The sequence below is a fragment of the Anolis sagrei genome, chromosome 3 (genome assembly GCF_037176765.1).
Source record: "Anolis sagrei isolate rAnoSag1 chromosome 3, rAnoSag1.mat, whole genome shotgun sequence".
Lineage (NCBI taxonomy): Eukaryota > Metazoa > Chordata > Lepidosauria > Squamata > Dactyloidae > Anolis > Anolis sagrei.
In genome coordinates, this window is record NC_090023.1 from 180490780 (window position 1) to 180507857 (window position 17078).

The window sequence follows — 17078 nt, forward strand, 5'->3', positions numbered from 1 at the left end:
ACAGACAAAATACAAAATGTGTGAGTTTGGCAGTTGATTAAATGTCCTTTGACCAGTATCTGGCCACTTGAAGTGCTTCTGGTGTTGCTGCAAGAAAGTCCTCCATGGTGCATGTGGCAGGGCTCAGGTTGCATTGCAGCAGGTGGTCTGTGGTTTGCTCTTCTCCACACTCGCATGTCATGGATTCCACTTTGTAGCCCCATTTCTTGAGGTTGGCTCTGCATCTTGTGGTGCCAGAGTTCAGTCTGTTCAGCACCTTCCAAGTTGCCCAGTTTTCTATGTGCCCAGGGGGGAGTCTCTCCTTTGGTATCAGCCATTGGTTGAGGTTCTGGGTTTGAGCCTGCCACTTTTGGACTCTCGTTTGCTGAGGTGTTCCAGCGAGTGTATCTGTAGATCTTAGAAAACTATTTCCAGATTTAAGTCATTGACATGCTGGTTGATACCCAAACAGGGGATGAGCTGGAGATGTTTCTGTCCTGAGAGTGAAGTTCAGATATAGCTGTTCTCTAGAGGAGGGGTTCTCAAACTTTTTCAGCCACAGCACTTTTGAAGCAATTTTTTTTTTGTGTAGCATCAATGTGTTTTTATATAGTATAGTATAGGATAGTATAGGATAGGATAGTATAGTAAGGTATAATATATATAATACATATGTATCAGGCATGGGCTGGATCAGTGGCAGATAGATGGAGAGTGTTTGCGTGAACTAATTCACACAGTGCAAAAAAAAAAAGACTGAAAGAACAATATAATATTTAAAATGAAGAACAATTTTAACAAACATAAACTTAACGGTATTTCAGTGGAAGACCCCAGGTGCCATCCAGTTCAACCCTCTTCTGCCATGCAGGAAAAACACAATCAAAACACCCCTAACAGATGGCCATCCATCAATTGTTATTGTTGTTGTTATTTTGACACAGGAGAATTGCAAAAGCCACAAAATGAACCTCTATACAATTTGGATTGATTACAAAAAAGCATTTGACTCACTGCCACTTAGTTGGATCTGGTTTCCATAGTGGATTGTAGATTCCAACTCTGGCCTCCCAAAGTCCTAGTCCAGCACTCAGACAATCTTACTGCACTGGTCCTCCTTTAAACAGCCATTACAATAAATCAAATTACTTTTTTTGCTTCTAGAATATGCGTACATATCTATACCTATATCTATAGCCTATCTATAGAAGATCGTCATATGACAGTAACATGCTAAAATACCCTAGAACCAAGGAATTGTAACTTCACAAACAATGCACCACAATTAAAAAAGTGGAATTGGTTTCCTTCTATAGAAGCTTGAGTATATGGTTTCTAAAATTTGATGTGCTATTCAGGATAAACCATCTAGAGAGAGATTTTGAAGGATTTTCAGTTGGATCTAAAGATCCTGCTGTTGAAAGTTGCACTATGACATGGACAAATAATTTGTTCTTTTCTATGTGCAATAAAGGGGAAAAAATCCTATTGAGGCTGGTTGATCCAGTGCCTGACAGATTAGAATCTGAACTTCTTGATATCAAATCTTACTGTGTAAAGCGGAAAGTCACAAGCTTTCCTGTATATCTACCGATAAGTGGGGGAATGTATGTATTAAATCAGAGCTAGTGAACCTATGTACCTCCAGGTATTGTTGGATTTCATTTCCATCAGCATCATCCATCAGGAAAGTAGTTCATCAGTATTTTGAAGGTCACAACCTCTTCACAAAAAAACTCCCAAATCCCATCACTCTCCCATAGGAATAATATCTTACAGAAGATAGCAAAGTAACTCAGGTGCTTATCTGTTCCTTTATGATCCTTAAGATGATTAGTGAAGATGGTCTTATTATTTTGTACCTTTGCTCTTTTTGTCTCCTCTGGATTTCAGGGAGGGTAAATATGTGTTCATTTTTATTGAAACACATTTATAAATCTACTTTCTTTTTGACATTATGATGCCTCTATCTCTCCAAAACACACAGTCTGGTTTTCTGTTCAGCACTGACTGATACTATATTTTCCATGTGATTGTTGAATTTTAGGGTATTTTTTAAATTTATGGAAGGAGCACTTGGCTTTGACATGCATTCTTTACGTAAGCTGCCCTGAGTCCCCCCTCGGGGTTTGAGAAGGATGGGATTGTTGTGACTCAGCTGGAACCACAGACTGATAGTGTTGTGACTCAGATGGGGTCTCAGAGTAACTCCGATGAGGATGATGGGATTCAGGTTCACAATCAGGTTCAAAATGTTCCTGTTGTAGACAATGAGGAACAGGGTGTGCAAGTTCAGTTTCCCACAGCAGGGAATGATGTTTTTGATACTGAAACTAGTCAGGTGCAGATTGACTCAGAAAAGGAGGACAGTTCTCAGCCTGATAGTAAGCAGGAAGGCAACCAGGCTGACACTAATGAGCAGCCTGACCTTGATGAAACGGGAACCTTAGATCGGGTTGACCGTTGGGAATTCAGAGTTCGAAGGAATGTGAGAATAGCCAACAAGAAGGAGGTCAGAGGCCAAAGAAATGCTTTCATGTATTGCCAAGGGTATTAAGCAGTGTGTTTGAAAACAAACCTTTTGTCAGAGCAACTTTGTGCTCAACCAAGCAGCTTCTGCTGGATTATCTTGTAGTTCTTGTGTCCAAGGTCTTGGGACTTTTGTCATGTTTTCATGAGAGATTGTTTGTTGGTGACTCTTGGAATACTGCTTTGTAGTGCTATGCCTTAATGATCTTTTGGAACATTACTTGCTTTTATGAACTTTTGTCTTTTATTTTTCAATAAACTACAAAGACTTCAGTCTGTGTGCAGTTTTGGTGATTTCAGCAAGGTGAATCTACTCTGAGGTGCGACGGGGATATAAATGTTTGAAATAAATAAATAAATAATGTAACATTCTCAGAGTCACTAGAACGTACTATTTTATGGAAAGAGCAAGAGTTTCTGAAATACAATAGACCTGCTCATGATATGAGTTCATTTGAGTGTGGTTTCATTTAAATGCATTGAGCTTTGAATACCACAGAATTGCTTTAGAGAACCTAGAAAATGAGTAGACAAGCAGGTCTTCTCTCTAGTCCTCCAGGATGATTCCATCCATAGTCAACTTCCAGCAAATGTTGACCATAGAATTGTGCTGGAAGCCTAGAGAGAAAACTACTCTATGCCTTTTCCAAGTCCTCCAGAGCATATGCTTCAGCCAGAAATTCAATACAATATTCATTTCAGGTAAGAGGAATAGCACTGAGCCATGGCAATAAAAGTAGTGTCCAACTGCATTAATTCTAAAGTGCAGATCAGTTGTCCTCAACCTGTGGGTTCCCAGATGTTTTGGCCTGCAACTCTTAGAAATCCCAGCCAGTTTACCAGCTGTTAGGATTTCTGGGAGTTGAAAGCTAAAACATCTGGAGACCCACAGGCTGAGCACTTTTGGAGTAGATACACCCTGAAACAAGAATGAAACGTGTTTTTTGCCTAGAAAAAAACTAACTCTCTCTTATTGAGATAAAAACTAAAGAAATATGCACCTCAGCAAAAGTCTATATAGTCAGAGCCTAAACCACACTGAAACATATATAACAATCTGCCTTACATCATTTCCATTGCATCCCAGTGATGGATTTATCTGGCTCTTCCAGATGTGGCAAGTGTATCAGGTGGTTGCACTATTTGCTGCTATTCTCAGTTGTGTGAAAGAGAGTGTTTGTGTCTGTGTGCTGCCCAAACTGTTTTATTGCAATCCTCTACAGCAACATAATAATAATAATAATCATCATCATCATCATCATCATCATCATATTAATCACCCTGCATCCGAGAATGCTCTAGGTGATTTACAGCTAAATTGTAAAAGATAGAATACATACATACAGAATTTAAAAATTAACAGAGATCGAATGTTCTAGTAAAAAGCCAGGTCTTAAGTGCTAGAGTAAAAGGCCCTAAGTCGCGCATGGCTCTCAAGTAGGGTGGCAAGGAATTCCATAAGGCAAGGGCAGAAATAGAAAAAGCCCTGCGTCTGGTACTTTCCAAGTGCACTTCTCTAGGACCTGGTATATAGAGTAAGTCGCGTTGGGCTGGTCGTTGCGACCTCCGATGATGGGAGAAGGAGAGGCGGTCCCTAAGGTACGATGGACCCTGGCTGTAAAGAATTTTAAAGGTCAGAACTAACATCTTATACAGGCCACGGTACTCAGTTGGAAGCCAATGTAAATGTTGCAGCACTGGTGTTATATGGCATTTCATGGGCATTTCAAGATTATATTCCCACATCTGAGAAATTAAATTTTATTTTAATCCAAAACAAATTAAATCAAAAAGCCTTCTTTTGTTCTCCTATTTTCTTCCTTTCTTTTTATTTTTTAGACTAATAGTACATAAATAAAATGGCACCTTTTCACAATAATGCTTATAATATTTTCAAAGGAGGAAATTTTCTCTTCAAACCTTAGGTCACCCCAGGAAAGCATGTCCCAGTTTTTAAAAAAACATTTGGTAGAGCCCAAGAAATTGATATCACTAGCTCCTCAAATAACCGAACAAATGGGGACAGAAGTGACAAAAACTAGAAAACCTCAAGGAGCTATCTCGCAAGAACTCCGATTTCTTTAGATTAGTGTGACTCCAGACCTTGTTTTGTAATGTAAACTTCTCTGTTGATATTTCAAGGTCTCACCAATGGCTCACAGATAGTTTTCTCCTCTGGCCAATATTTGTAGCAGCTGAATTCCTATCTGGCATAGCCAGAGTTCAAAACTGAAAACTACTCATTCTAAAACTATGTATAGCTTTAGTTCAGCAAAGAATTGCAGTACAGATCTGTCCTCTGTGAGAGTGTTAAGTGCCATTTTATTTTATATATTTTTATCTGATATACTCTTTCCCAGTGTAAATAGAAATGAGAGCTTTGACCAGCAGAACCATTCTTTAATGCATCTTTTTATTCCATAACTTTGTGAAACAAAACTACTTGTCCTTAGTTTCAAAACAATACATAGCATTGCCGCCACCCACTCTCTTCCCACCATCCCCTATATTCTGCTCCCTTTCTCTTGTTTCTCTTGTTCTCTTTTTCTCATGATCAGAACCCTTTTGCAGAATGCCTTTGACAGTCTATATTCCTTCTGTTATCAAAATCCTTTCTTAAAAAGCCTTTAAGCCAAGGACGTGAATTATGTTTACAGTACTCAACTTTCAACAGGTTCAAATCCCTGCATAAATGCCCTTGGAAGCACTTTATTTTACCTGTTAGTGCAATTAAACCCTACTTCGTCCCTCGGACCCCCCTTTCCAGATACATTATATTGCTCTCTCACCCAGTATTTTGAAACTTTTAATCCTTGCAACTGGCCGTGCCCACTATGATTAACTCTCTGTGTTCAAATATCGTGATTTGATATGGTCTGATGTGTTTACTTATAATGGTTCTTGTATTTTATTTCATTTTATTTTTGATATTTTATTGTTGTATTCTTATGTTGTACATTTGCATTGTTGTACTGCTGGGCTTGGCCTCATGCAAGCTGCTCTGAGTCACCTTGGGGAGATGGTGGTGGGGTATAAATAAAGTATTATTATTATTATTATTATTATTATTATAAATCTTCTTGGTCATGGAATTTATCACGTGACTATGAGAAAGCATTACCTCTCAGCAAACCTGCCTTACAAAGCGTTTTATGCAGATCATAAAAAGAAATGCCTAATGTAACATGTACATATGCTTTCCTATGGTACTACAAACAGAAGGATTCAGAGGAGGGTGACAACAACAAAAACAATTTTTTTAATGCACAAACATTTTCACCTCCATTCTCATCACAGCATTTTTTCAAATCAATTTTTCATTGATGGTAAAAAGTGACAGATTATGGAAATAGCAGAGAAGCTCTGTTTAATTCACAAGTCAAGATGCATAAGCAAATAAGGGGAAACTACAAGAATAGGTATTGAGTTTTGCAACATAACTTTCTGGCTGGCATGCTTTTGTAGAAATATTTTGCACTATTGCAAACTATTGGAGCTGCCACTTGGAATAAAAGCTAAAGTTTTCCCTTGACATTAAGCTGAGGTGAATCCAATACGGTGGGGGGAGGGGGTGTCATCTCCATTTCTAAGCTGAAGAGCTGGTATTATCCATAGGCATTTCTATGGATAATGGACTTTAAGATCATCCGAGGAGGCCGTGCTCTCAATCCCACCTTCATCACACGTATGTCTGGTGGGGACGAGAGACAGGGCCTTCTCTGTGGTGGTCCCCTGGCTTTGGAACACCCTCCCTAAGGAGATTAAATCTGCTCCCTCACTCTTAATATTTTGGAAACAAGTTAAGACATGGTTATATGAGCAAGCATTTACAAATGCAGAGTAACTGACATAGGAAATGGAATCACTTGACAATGGAATTTGGACATTTTTAACTAGGAGATGCTGATGATAATGATGTTGGTTTTATTGTTTCTATTGTGGTTTTATATTGTTTTAATGCTTAACCTGTATTTTGCTATTATTTGTACTGACTTGTTGTAAACCGACTTGAGTCGCCAATAGCCTGAGAATGGCGGTATACAAATATAGTAAATAAATAAATGTGGTTATGTGGTCAGCATGACTGCATGGAGCGCTAGTACTTTCCTGCTGCAACAGTACCTATTGATCTACTCACATTTGCATGTTTTTGAACTGCTAGGTTGGCAGAAGCTGGGGCTAACAATGGGAGATCACCCCGCTCCCTGGATTTGAACCGCTGACCTTTCGGTTAGCAAGTTCAGCACTTTAACCCGTTGTACCACTGGGGGCTCAGCAGCGTAACACTGTTATATGAATTTAATATAAGTTTTTGTTCTTGACAAAAAAGAGGGGGTGAGTTGGAACATGGAGTCATATCTCAAAAGAGTAAATTAATGTTCATACACTTTTAATAGCTGTTCACATTTCAAAACCTTGGGGGGGAAAGTCCCATGATTTCAAAGCATGGAGTCAGAATAGTTACAGTGGTATCAAATTGCATTCATTCAACAGTACAGGTACACCCTAACTGTAAAAAAAGGAGAATAACAGAAGACACTATTAAAATAATAGGTTTATCTATTTATGTGCTGGTACGGCTGTACCAGGAGCTCCAATTTTGCTTTGTTTTGAGTGTTTGCTTGCAGTCCAGGGTTTCAGAGGTTCTGCAGAAAGGTGGCTTCCTTTGGTTGCAGTCGTAGGGCAAGTCACCTGACCATCATCATTAAGTTTTGGTTCCGTCCCTTGCTCAGGGCAATTGGGAAGGGAAGGGAGCCATTTTTAGTTAGTCTCAGCAAGGAAAGCTAATGTACAGGACGTGTGCAAGCTTCCCGTGTACAAAAGCTTCAACCCTTAAGATTTTTGGGGGGAAAACAGTCTTAAGAGCATCCAAGACTTTCTGGGGGAGAACAGTCTTAAGAGTCTCCAAAGATCTCCAGGGAAACAGCCCTAAAGACCAAAGAACTCCAGCTGGAGAACATCTAAGCCTTTACTGGTAGGTCCACTCGGCGTTCGAGAAGCAGTTCGACCCGGTAGCGGAGCCCACATCAGTAAGGGTTAGATTATAGTCAGCCTGGGAGAAGTTAAAAAGGGGACTTTCCTTTAAAGTAAAGAAGAAGTTATTGAAGACAGTTGCCTGTCCTTCATGGGAAGCTACCAGTTGTATAAAAGCCTGGAATCATTTGTTTAACTTTCTGAAGACAAGAGAAGTTTCTGTTTGATTGTTCATTAATAAAATACTTTGTTATACTTCACAAGCCATCTAAAGACTATTTGTGGTGGAAAACCTCTGAGAACTTCTCTTTGGGCCCCCTGGCTTCCCGCTGGGCAAAGGTTGCATGTCCTGTTCTAAAGGAAATTCTTTACAGGCCCAGCGCGCAACAGAACAATTTATGTAGCACCATTGTGTGTCTAAGCTTCTTGTTTGTCTTTGCTTGAATGCTCTTTCACCAGAGTGAGCTATCAAACCTTATGTATCTGTGGAGAAATGAAAGAATTCAGTGCTTGCGTCTTGTCCTGTATAGAAGTGAGTTCATAGGTAAAGCCAAAGTTGGACTCTTGTCTCTTGTCTTACTCAAATTAGGTCTCCTGTTAAGATTTAGTTTCCATGCACAGGTTCAGATGACTTGCAAGGAAGCATGCACACTGCGCTTTTTGAAATACATGTTTTTGAGGATAGAACATAGGCAGATATTAGTGTGGAAAATGTCATTCCACACAACATCGAAATCTTATCTGATCCTTTCAGATGTTTTGTGAATAGGTTATCAAGTTGGTATTTTAGCCTAAGGACAAAGGCAGTCTGGAAGCACCTAAAAAAGAGCTCAAAATATAAATGGAATCTTGAAAAAAGGATTTTTACAAAAAAGTTGACTTATAGACTTTTAGTTCATAAATGTAATAAAAGTATCATTAGAACAGCTTAATGTGTTGCTTCAGAAATGTATAATTAAGTGAGATTATTATAATGTTTGACCCTGTAATTAATTCCTTTGGAAAATGGAAAATGAAAATTACTATATCAGAACACACTAAAGGTCATAACAGGAGACCATCAGAAGACAGGACCAGACTAAAATTGTGATTAGAAACAAAATAGAACATGTACACCCTTAGGATTATAGTGTATAAGGAGGAAAGGATTAACCTTTTTCTCCTCAGTCATAATTTTAATAAAAATGTACCTCATCTTGGCAACTGGTGCCAATAGAAGCTCCCCCCGCCTCCCCATTTGTCTATATTTAAACAAAGAGATACTTAAAATATTCCTTAAATATTCCTTCCCTGATTATTAGATTACTAGTAGAAAATTGTAGGCTTTTTTTGTTGGCGTGGTGGTAGTTAAGATGTACTTAGTGCCATGTATGTTTGAACTCTCAGTGTTAAAAGAAAGTTTTATATTTCCAGTGTATCCTTTTACAGGTTAAGATACTACTGCTTGAATTATATTTGGTGAAAGGCAGAGGAACTTAATGAGATCCACATCAAAGCTGTGTTGGTACTTGTGTGTGTATGTGTGTTCAGTTTGAAATTAACACAAACTATTCTGTAGAATATAATCATGTGGGTTAAAGTGCTGAGCTGCTGAGTTTGTTGACTGAAAGGTCGCAGGTTCGAATCCAGGAAGCGGTGTGAGCTTCCACTGTCAGCCCCAGCTTCTGCCAACCTATCAGTTTGAAAACATGCAAATGTGAGTAGATAATAGGTACTGCTCTGGCAGGAAGGTAACAGCGCTTCATGCAGTCACGCTGGCCACATGACCTTGGGGGTGTCTATGGACAATGACTGCTCTTTGGCTTGGAGATGAGCACCACACCCCCAGAGTTGGACACGATTGGACTTAATGTCAGGGGAAAACCTTTACCTTTATTACCCTAAGTGGTCAGAAATAATAGAAATCTCAACAAAAGATTCCCCCAGGCACTAGCAGGCCACACTAAAAAAACTGCCAGACTATCATAGATGGAGGCGAAACATCAGGAGAAAATGCCTCTAGAACATGGCCATATAGCCCTTATCACTGATCTATTCTTTGCAACGCAATTTTCTGAATCAGTGCCCAAAATCACCACATGATTAGGCATAAAAACCAAGGCACCAAGATATTTTTGGTTGGGATGTGATTAGCAAAAATATAATGTAGAATTTGTTGATTATATCTATGAAATTAACATTGTTTTTAAAAGCTGAACTGTACCATAAAAACTGTCTTCTGTATTTTTCTTTCAGGGACTATCCTGGTAGACAGCATGTTGATCAAAGGTACAGCAGGAGGACCTGATCCCACCATTGAACTGACGTTAAAGGATAATGTCGACTACTGGGTTATCTTAGATCCTATCAATCAGAGGCTGTATCTTAACAGTACTGGACGAATTCTGGATAGAGATGTAAGTCAGTTTCTCTCTTCCCATCCCTCATCTCAGTACTTTCATACTGAAGTGCTATTTTCAGTAGATAACTGAGGTCTTTGTGATGAATAGAAACAGAGAATGTGCCATGTAATCTTTTCAAATTTCTTTACTGAGAGGTAAACAGCTACAATTGTTTAGACCTGCAAACTAAGAATGGTTTTCAAACACAGTGGAGATTATAGTTTACAGGACTTTTTTCTTTGCATTGTGCAAAAAGTACAAAACACAGCACCAGCCTATTCTGTTAATTTTTAAGGAGACACATTCATTTTTTTTTCATTTTCCATCTCCCAAGGCCACATAATATTCACGTAACGTGAATCATGTTTCTGTGAATCACCTATTGATGGGTGAAATCAATTTCCTAATCCATGTATATACCCAAACTTAGTGTTTGGAGAATAAAATCGAAGAGTTGACCATCCAGAATTTGCCATATGTTGTTGCTCCTCCTTTGAATAACCAACAGAAATCCAGAAAAACATCGAGTTGTAATGTGAAAGGACATTATATTGTTGAAGGCTTCCATGGCTGGAATCACAGGGTTGTTGTTAGTTTTTCGGGCTATATGGCCATGTTTTAGACACATTCTATCCTGACATTTTGCCTGAATCTATAGCAGGCATCCTCAGAGGTTGTGAGGTCTGTTGAAAACTAGGAAATTTGCATTTATATATCTGTGGAATGTCCAGGGTAGGAGAAAGAACTCTTGTCTGTTGGAGTCAAGTGTAGATGTTTCAGTTGGCCACCTTGATTAGCATTTGATGGCCTGGCAGTTTTATGGTGTGGCTAGTTAGTGCCTGGAGGAATCTCAACAAAAGCCACACCAATTGCACAGATATATAAACCCAAATTTCCAAATTTCCAACAGACCTCACAACCTCTGAGGATGCCTGCCATAAATGCAGGTGGAATGTCAGGAGATAATGCTTTTAAAACATGGTCATATAGCCCAAAAAACCTAAAACAACCCAGTGAAAGGACATTATTTCTGTGTCACTTGAAGAAGTAAACATAATGTTTACAGAAAAACATGACAAATATTGTAGTCAGAGTTGCACTATTCAAGACAGGACCTTGGAGGACATTGCGCCTTCAAACGAAAAGCTGGAAGAAAGCAGTGCATTCCTCATAGACTGCCAATTAGCAATCCTTTGTGCAAAGCATATACATGCAAATCAGAAATTCATGCTGTGTATAGAGTAAGATAAAGCTTTTGCACATGCTGGAGGTGTTATGGTAAGATAACAGCATTGCAAATCTTCACTTCCAATCATATTATCTGGTGGGAACGAGAGAGTGGTCTGCCTCAGTGGCTGCCCCTCAATTCTGGAACTTCCTCCTTCCTAGGGAAGCCAGAATGGCCTCTTCCCTGTTGTCCAGGCTAAAACATTTTTATTCAAGCAGTCTTTTAAAGAAGAATATTTTTTCGATCAAGTCAGGGGGTGCTGTGGTTTTAGCTTTGAATATGTTTTTAATAAGTTTTCTTGGATTTTAACTGAATTTTAAAAATATCATTGATATTTAATTCTGTTTTAATGTTTGTATATTTCTAGATTTTAAATTGCATTGAAATGCTTTTAATGTAAGCTGCTTTGAGACTCATTTGTGGAGAGAAAAGGTGGGGTATAAATAAGTATATTGTACTAGAGCAGTCCCGAATTCAAACGTTCATGAAAAATCTGAGTTTTTAAATCTAGTAGGGGTGTGCGAAACAGCAGAAATCTGTTCTGTTTTGTTCTATTTTTGTTTTGAAGTTTGCTTCCCCCTCCCCCCCCCCCCAGTTCTGATTTTGGGAATATTTTTTTCCAGAAATGGAAACTGAACTCGAAACCTGAATTATGAATCCGAACGCCCCCCCCCCCCTCCTAATCTCCCGAAATCTTCCCGAAAACAAAGGGAAGGGGCACCTGAAATTGGAAATGAAAACAGAACAAAACAGAACAGATTTCTGCCATTTTGCACATCTCTATTATCTCAACAGCCTATAAATGCATCCACCCTGCAGGGGCAGCCTGCATCTTCCCTTGCTTCTGTCACTACAGAGTCCACTCCTGACTGGCCATAGAATTCTATGTATACAAATTTTGGTCACCATGATCATCTATGATAATATCAAAAAGGGCTGCTTGTGTAACCAGCAAAAAGGAGTAGAGTGCAAGCAAGGGATGGTGACAATGGTGTCCTGTCTAGACAGCAAATCGGGCTGAATTGGACACAATTCTACTGTCCAGGGTTAGTCCAGGGCAAAGTGTGTTTAAATTGAAAAAGAAACATGATACTTACTGGAAACTATTGTATATCATGGGGACAACTAGCAATTCATTCAGGGCAATTCTGGTGATTTGGGGCTTAGTAATATATAAAACAATATTGCAGGGTATGACTTAAGCTTGTTTTTCTCACTGCTGGTCTTAGAGTTCACCCTGTCTAGATCTAGCAGGTAAATTGTAACCACCAAGGCCAGCTGAGACCATACCTTGCAAAGGTTGATTTGGCCGGGGTGGTCCATGCCTTGGTCACCTCTAGATTGGATTACTGTAATGTGCTCTATGTGGGGCTGCCCTTGAAAATGGCTCAGAAATTCCAACTGGTCCAACGGGCGGCGGCCAGGATGTTAACTGGTGCTCCTTACAGAGAGAGGTCAACCCTCCTGTTTAAGGAGCTCTATTGGCTGCCGTTTACCTTCTGATCCCAATTCAAGGTGCAGGTGCTTACCTACAAAGCCCAAAACGGTTTGGGACCTGCCTACCTGTGTGACCGCATCTCCGTCTATGAACCCACGAGTTCCCTTCGTTCATCCAGAGAGGCCCTGCTCGCGATCCCGCCTGTGTCGCAGGTGCATTTGGTGGGGACGAGGGACAGCGCCTTTTCTGTGGTTGCCCCCCGACTTTGGAACACCCTCCCCAAAGACATTAGTTTAGCACCCACGTTGGCAGTCTTTAGGAAAAGCTTGAAGACCTGGCTATTCTGATGTGCCTTTCCGGAATAGGAAAACCCCAGCACTATGTCCCAGAAGTACTTTATTAGAGTTTAAGATTCTTTGCACATTACACTTGGCCAGAAATCCAACATACCACCTGTCACACCCAGCACTTTTTAATCTGTACCCATCACTTGGCCCGGCCCTGGTTTTTACTGTGTTATGGTGTAATGTTTTATTGTTATTGCTTTATGTTTTTGTTTTGCTTTGAATTGTATTGTTGTTGTTATGCTGTTGTTGTGTTGAGGCCTTGACCTGTGTAAGCTGCATCGAGTCCTTCGGGAGATGCTAGCGGGGTACAAATAAAGTTTAATAATAATAATAATAATAATAAAAGGTGATAAAGCTAGAATGCCAATCCCACAATAAGTTTGTGAGGGGTTTTTTTAACCTCTTATAATTGAATCTAGGGAGTGGTATGTGTGTACCAGATTGGCTGCACAATGTTATATAGCCTTTTAAAAAGAAATATGTGTTGGGGTTATTTATTCTGCAGCAATGCAGGGATTTTTAAATATGTCCTTTTCAACCAGAAGTTCCCTTAACAATACAAAGATAAATGCAGCAGCTGCTGACAGTTTTTTGGGGTCATTTTCACCATTCTGTCTTATTTGAAAAAGGAAGTCATTTGGAATTTGGAGTGAGCCTCACCCCACCACACTCCTGCAAGCACTGTCCTTGTTCATTACACCCCTAATGCTATCTAGCTGAATACTATGGCACAGGTTACTCCCAGTTCTTTATAACAACAAATCTCAGTACACACAATGGTAATTGTTCCCTTCATTCAGACACACAAGGATGTACATTTTAATTCCTTATCTTCCCCGCACAACTCACAAAAGATTGCTTTCAGTTGCATAACACTTTGGTGAGTGATTCAACTGGGAATATTTCCGAACTCTCTCTTTTGCTGGAAAACAAACTATTGAAATTCAGAAGGTACTTCCTCCAGATTGTTATGTTCTAGCCAGTGAAGAGGTGTATTCAGGTGAAGTCATCATCTGACAGACTAGTCAGCACAGTTTCCTTCTCCATAAAGGTGCCTATGATTTGAATGTACAACCAGAAGAATGCCTATTGTGTAAGCCAAAAGGGTTTCTTCCCTCTGGCCAAGCCTGAAGCTTCTTTCTGTTGCCAGTCACTTCCTTCATTGCTTTACCTTTTCTTCAGTTTTTGGGGCTCCAGGGCATACGCTGTATTCTTGGGCGCATCTGATCTGGTGAAGCCCTGAAGCACCTAACTTTTTGAACTGAACAGCCAGATACACAGTCCTCTTTTTTATTAACTTATTTTTGAAAAGAACTTTATTGAAGGCTTTTAAAAGACAGATTTATAAGCTACTCACTGCTCATTTTTATTTCAAGAGAGAATCAGTTCCTTTCTGTTTGATTTCAACAGATTGAGCTACTTATTCTGAGACAAAGAAAAGAGAGCAAACATCCTCTGTAAATTTAAAAAAGCATTTGGGCAGGATTAACTAAAGTAGAATTAGGTAATCATACAAGAAAGCACCCTTTGGTCAACATGTAATTTCATGCCCTCCCAAAGCTTTCGGCTTAAGAGGATGGTTCTTCCTACGGGCTAATAAATGGTTGAAGGGATAGGGAGCAGGTAATAGAAATAAATTGATGTCATCATAATGGAAAGAAATAATAAGAAAGGTTGCCCACTCATCTGATTGGAACAGTGCTATTATCTTTCATAAATGTTCTGAAGTGAAGCATCACCAGTTCTGAAGAAAGGTAGAGGTGGGGCAGGTCAAATACAGAGCTTTGGATTGCCTGTGCCATGGTAAGTGAGACTGTGAAAAAGCAAACAATATATTATAAAACAAATGTGGATACATATACAGCCAAGAAAATGGAATGATGTTTTCTGGAGTGCAAGATCAATTGGAGAAGTGAAGGGGACATGAGGGGGTGAATTCATCTTTCTTACTCCCACCCCACCCCAAATCACCATGGCATCCTGTCAGGGTCACTCCAGAGACCCAATCATAAAGGCTAGGCAAATCTGTCACCCCCACGCATAGCTCCCTCTCCATGACACTTTTCCCACTTGTACTGAGGCTTTCGGATTAGCAGTACGGATTTTGTCCTACCTCTAGAGCACCATTCCAGAACAGGTCCAGAATTCAACACTTTGGATCAGTCCCAGGATGACTGTGTAGAACTACCTGAGGTAGTGTAACACTACATTAATTCCACAGTTTAGACACACCCTTAGTTATTTATATTTACTGCAGTCAACTGAAAGAAGGGCATGATCCCAACAGAAGGCAAACACCTTTTTTTCTGAGCTGTCCTACAGTTTCTCAAGTCTTGCAACATTAGGTAGGTAATAGTTGCTTCACTTTGGAAGTTGCTCTTGAGAGTAGGCTTGTGCATTTCAGCTGAACTTCAATCTGTTTCTGCTAACCGGATTCTGGTAGACACCTGTATTAGGCCTGGGTAACAACGGAAAAATTTGTTTCTAAAATCGATTTGTATTTGGGGGGTTTTTTTGTTTTGATATTTAAAAAAATTACAAAATTTTCCTTTTAAAAAGTTCGATATTTACGAAATTTCGTAAATGGTAAAAAATTAACGAATCGATTTCCGAAACAATAACGAATCGATTCGTTAATGGCGGACGCGACCGCGAAATACGCTAAAAAACCTCCAAAACCTTCTGAAGCTTCCCTCTCCCTCTGTTGTTGACTGTTGGTGTGATATTATAATTTTTTTTCACGAATTAAACCATAAAACTGGCCCAGACATGCGGAAATAATAACGAAACGACCTCAAAACAATAACAAAACGAATACAATATCGAAATACGAAGCATTTACAAAACGTTTTTGAAAATTCGTTTTTTTTAATAATTGCTCCAGAATGGTTCATTATCGTTTTGTAATTGAAAAAATTAACGAATTATTAATGAATTACGAATTAACGAAACGAAACTGCCCAGCCCTAACCTGTATCCTTTTTTATGTGCCTCCCAAAAACGAGCAGGTGGACGGATAGCCTTATTCAGTCCTCACCCAAAAAACTCAGCTAAATCCAACCCATTGGTGGCAATGGGGAACTTACAAGGCTCCCCTTTCTGTTCACAGGAGCCTTTCATTTCTTTCTTTCAAGGAAGTCTGTGTTTCAGCAACGAGGTTAAGGATGCTCCCTTGCTGGGACCTTTTCCTTTCTTCCCTTGAATGGAGCCTGGATTTCAGCAACGGGGTTAAAAAAGCATCCTATCTGGCCCACTGGAGTGCGGGGGGGGGGGGGGACTTCCTAGGCTTCCCTTCCTGTCATTTTAGGCATTTTTTGTCCTTACATCCTTTATTAATACCTGGATTTAAAGCATCAGAGTTAAGATACCACTCTTTCCGTGATCCTTTCTGTTGCACTCCAAGCCAGGAAACATCTCTCTACTTAACCACCACACTCCAGTCCAAGTTAAACAGCAAAGCAGTTCATTAAAGATTATATAAAAAGTACTGTAGCAAAAATAGTAAAAACTTCAAAGTCTATACATATAAAACAGTCCACAAAGCTCAAGGTTCAAGAGTAACCCAAAATCCCAAAGCAAAAGGACACCACCACAGGAATACAAGAAAACCAGGAAGTACAAGACAGCATAAAATCCAATACAAAAATCCAGGAACAATCCTTTAAACTTGGACGCATGAAGCAGAAGTAAAGATATGGAACTAGAATTCCCTCAGAAAGCTTGACCAAGACTTGGCAAGAGATGTTGTCTCAATTACCATACTGGCTAGAATATCCCCTGGCTTTTCTAATATACAGCCAAAATCATGCCTTCTCCCATGACTTCCTGATACGGGCCTCTTCTTCTCTGTGACCTTCAGATATTCTGTTGAGCAGCACCAAGTTTACAAAAACCGAGTCTCCTATGCAACTCATTATTCTCTCCACCAGGGATTTCAGCTTCTGAACTCGTTCCACTAGAGAACTACCCTTCTGCACCATCTCTACACTTCTCTGGAAAGTGATCTTCACCAACTGCTAGAGACAGAGTGATCATTTTCAGGATTTAAAATCTCATGTTGGTTCACAGGCCCAGAGTTCCCATGTTCCACTTCCCCATTTACATCAGTATCAGCCACAACCCTTGGCTAAACTACAACACTATCCCTTCTGTCTGTAGAGGGGACCAGGTTTAATGTTTCATTAAAGCTGTTTCTTTCTACT

The 17078-nt window shown here is 39.6% G+C and overlaps 1 protein-coding gene across 6 annotated transcripts in view; it reads left to right on the plus strand.

Moving 5' to 3' along the window:
- Positions 1–17078, plus strand: part of PCDH15 (protocadherin related 15) — a 1134710-nt gene that overhangs the window by 712233 nt on the left and 405399 nt on the right. For all 6 annotated transcript variants that reach the window (XM_067465706.1, XM_067465711.1, XM_067465710.1 and 3 more), the window contains one exon: positions 9718–9878. In XM_067465706.1, coding sequence (XP_067321807.1) covers positions 9718–9878 — 161 coding nt within the window. The remainder of the gene's footprint in view (positions 1–9717; positions 9879–17078) is intronic.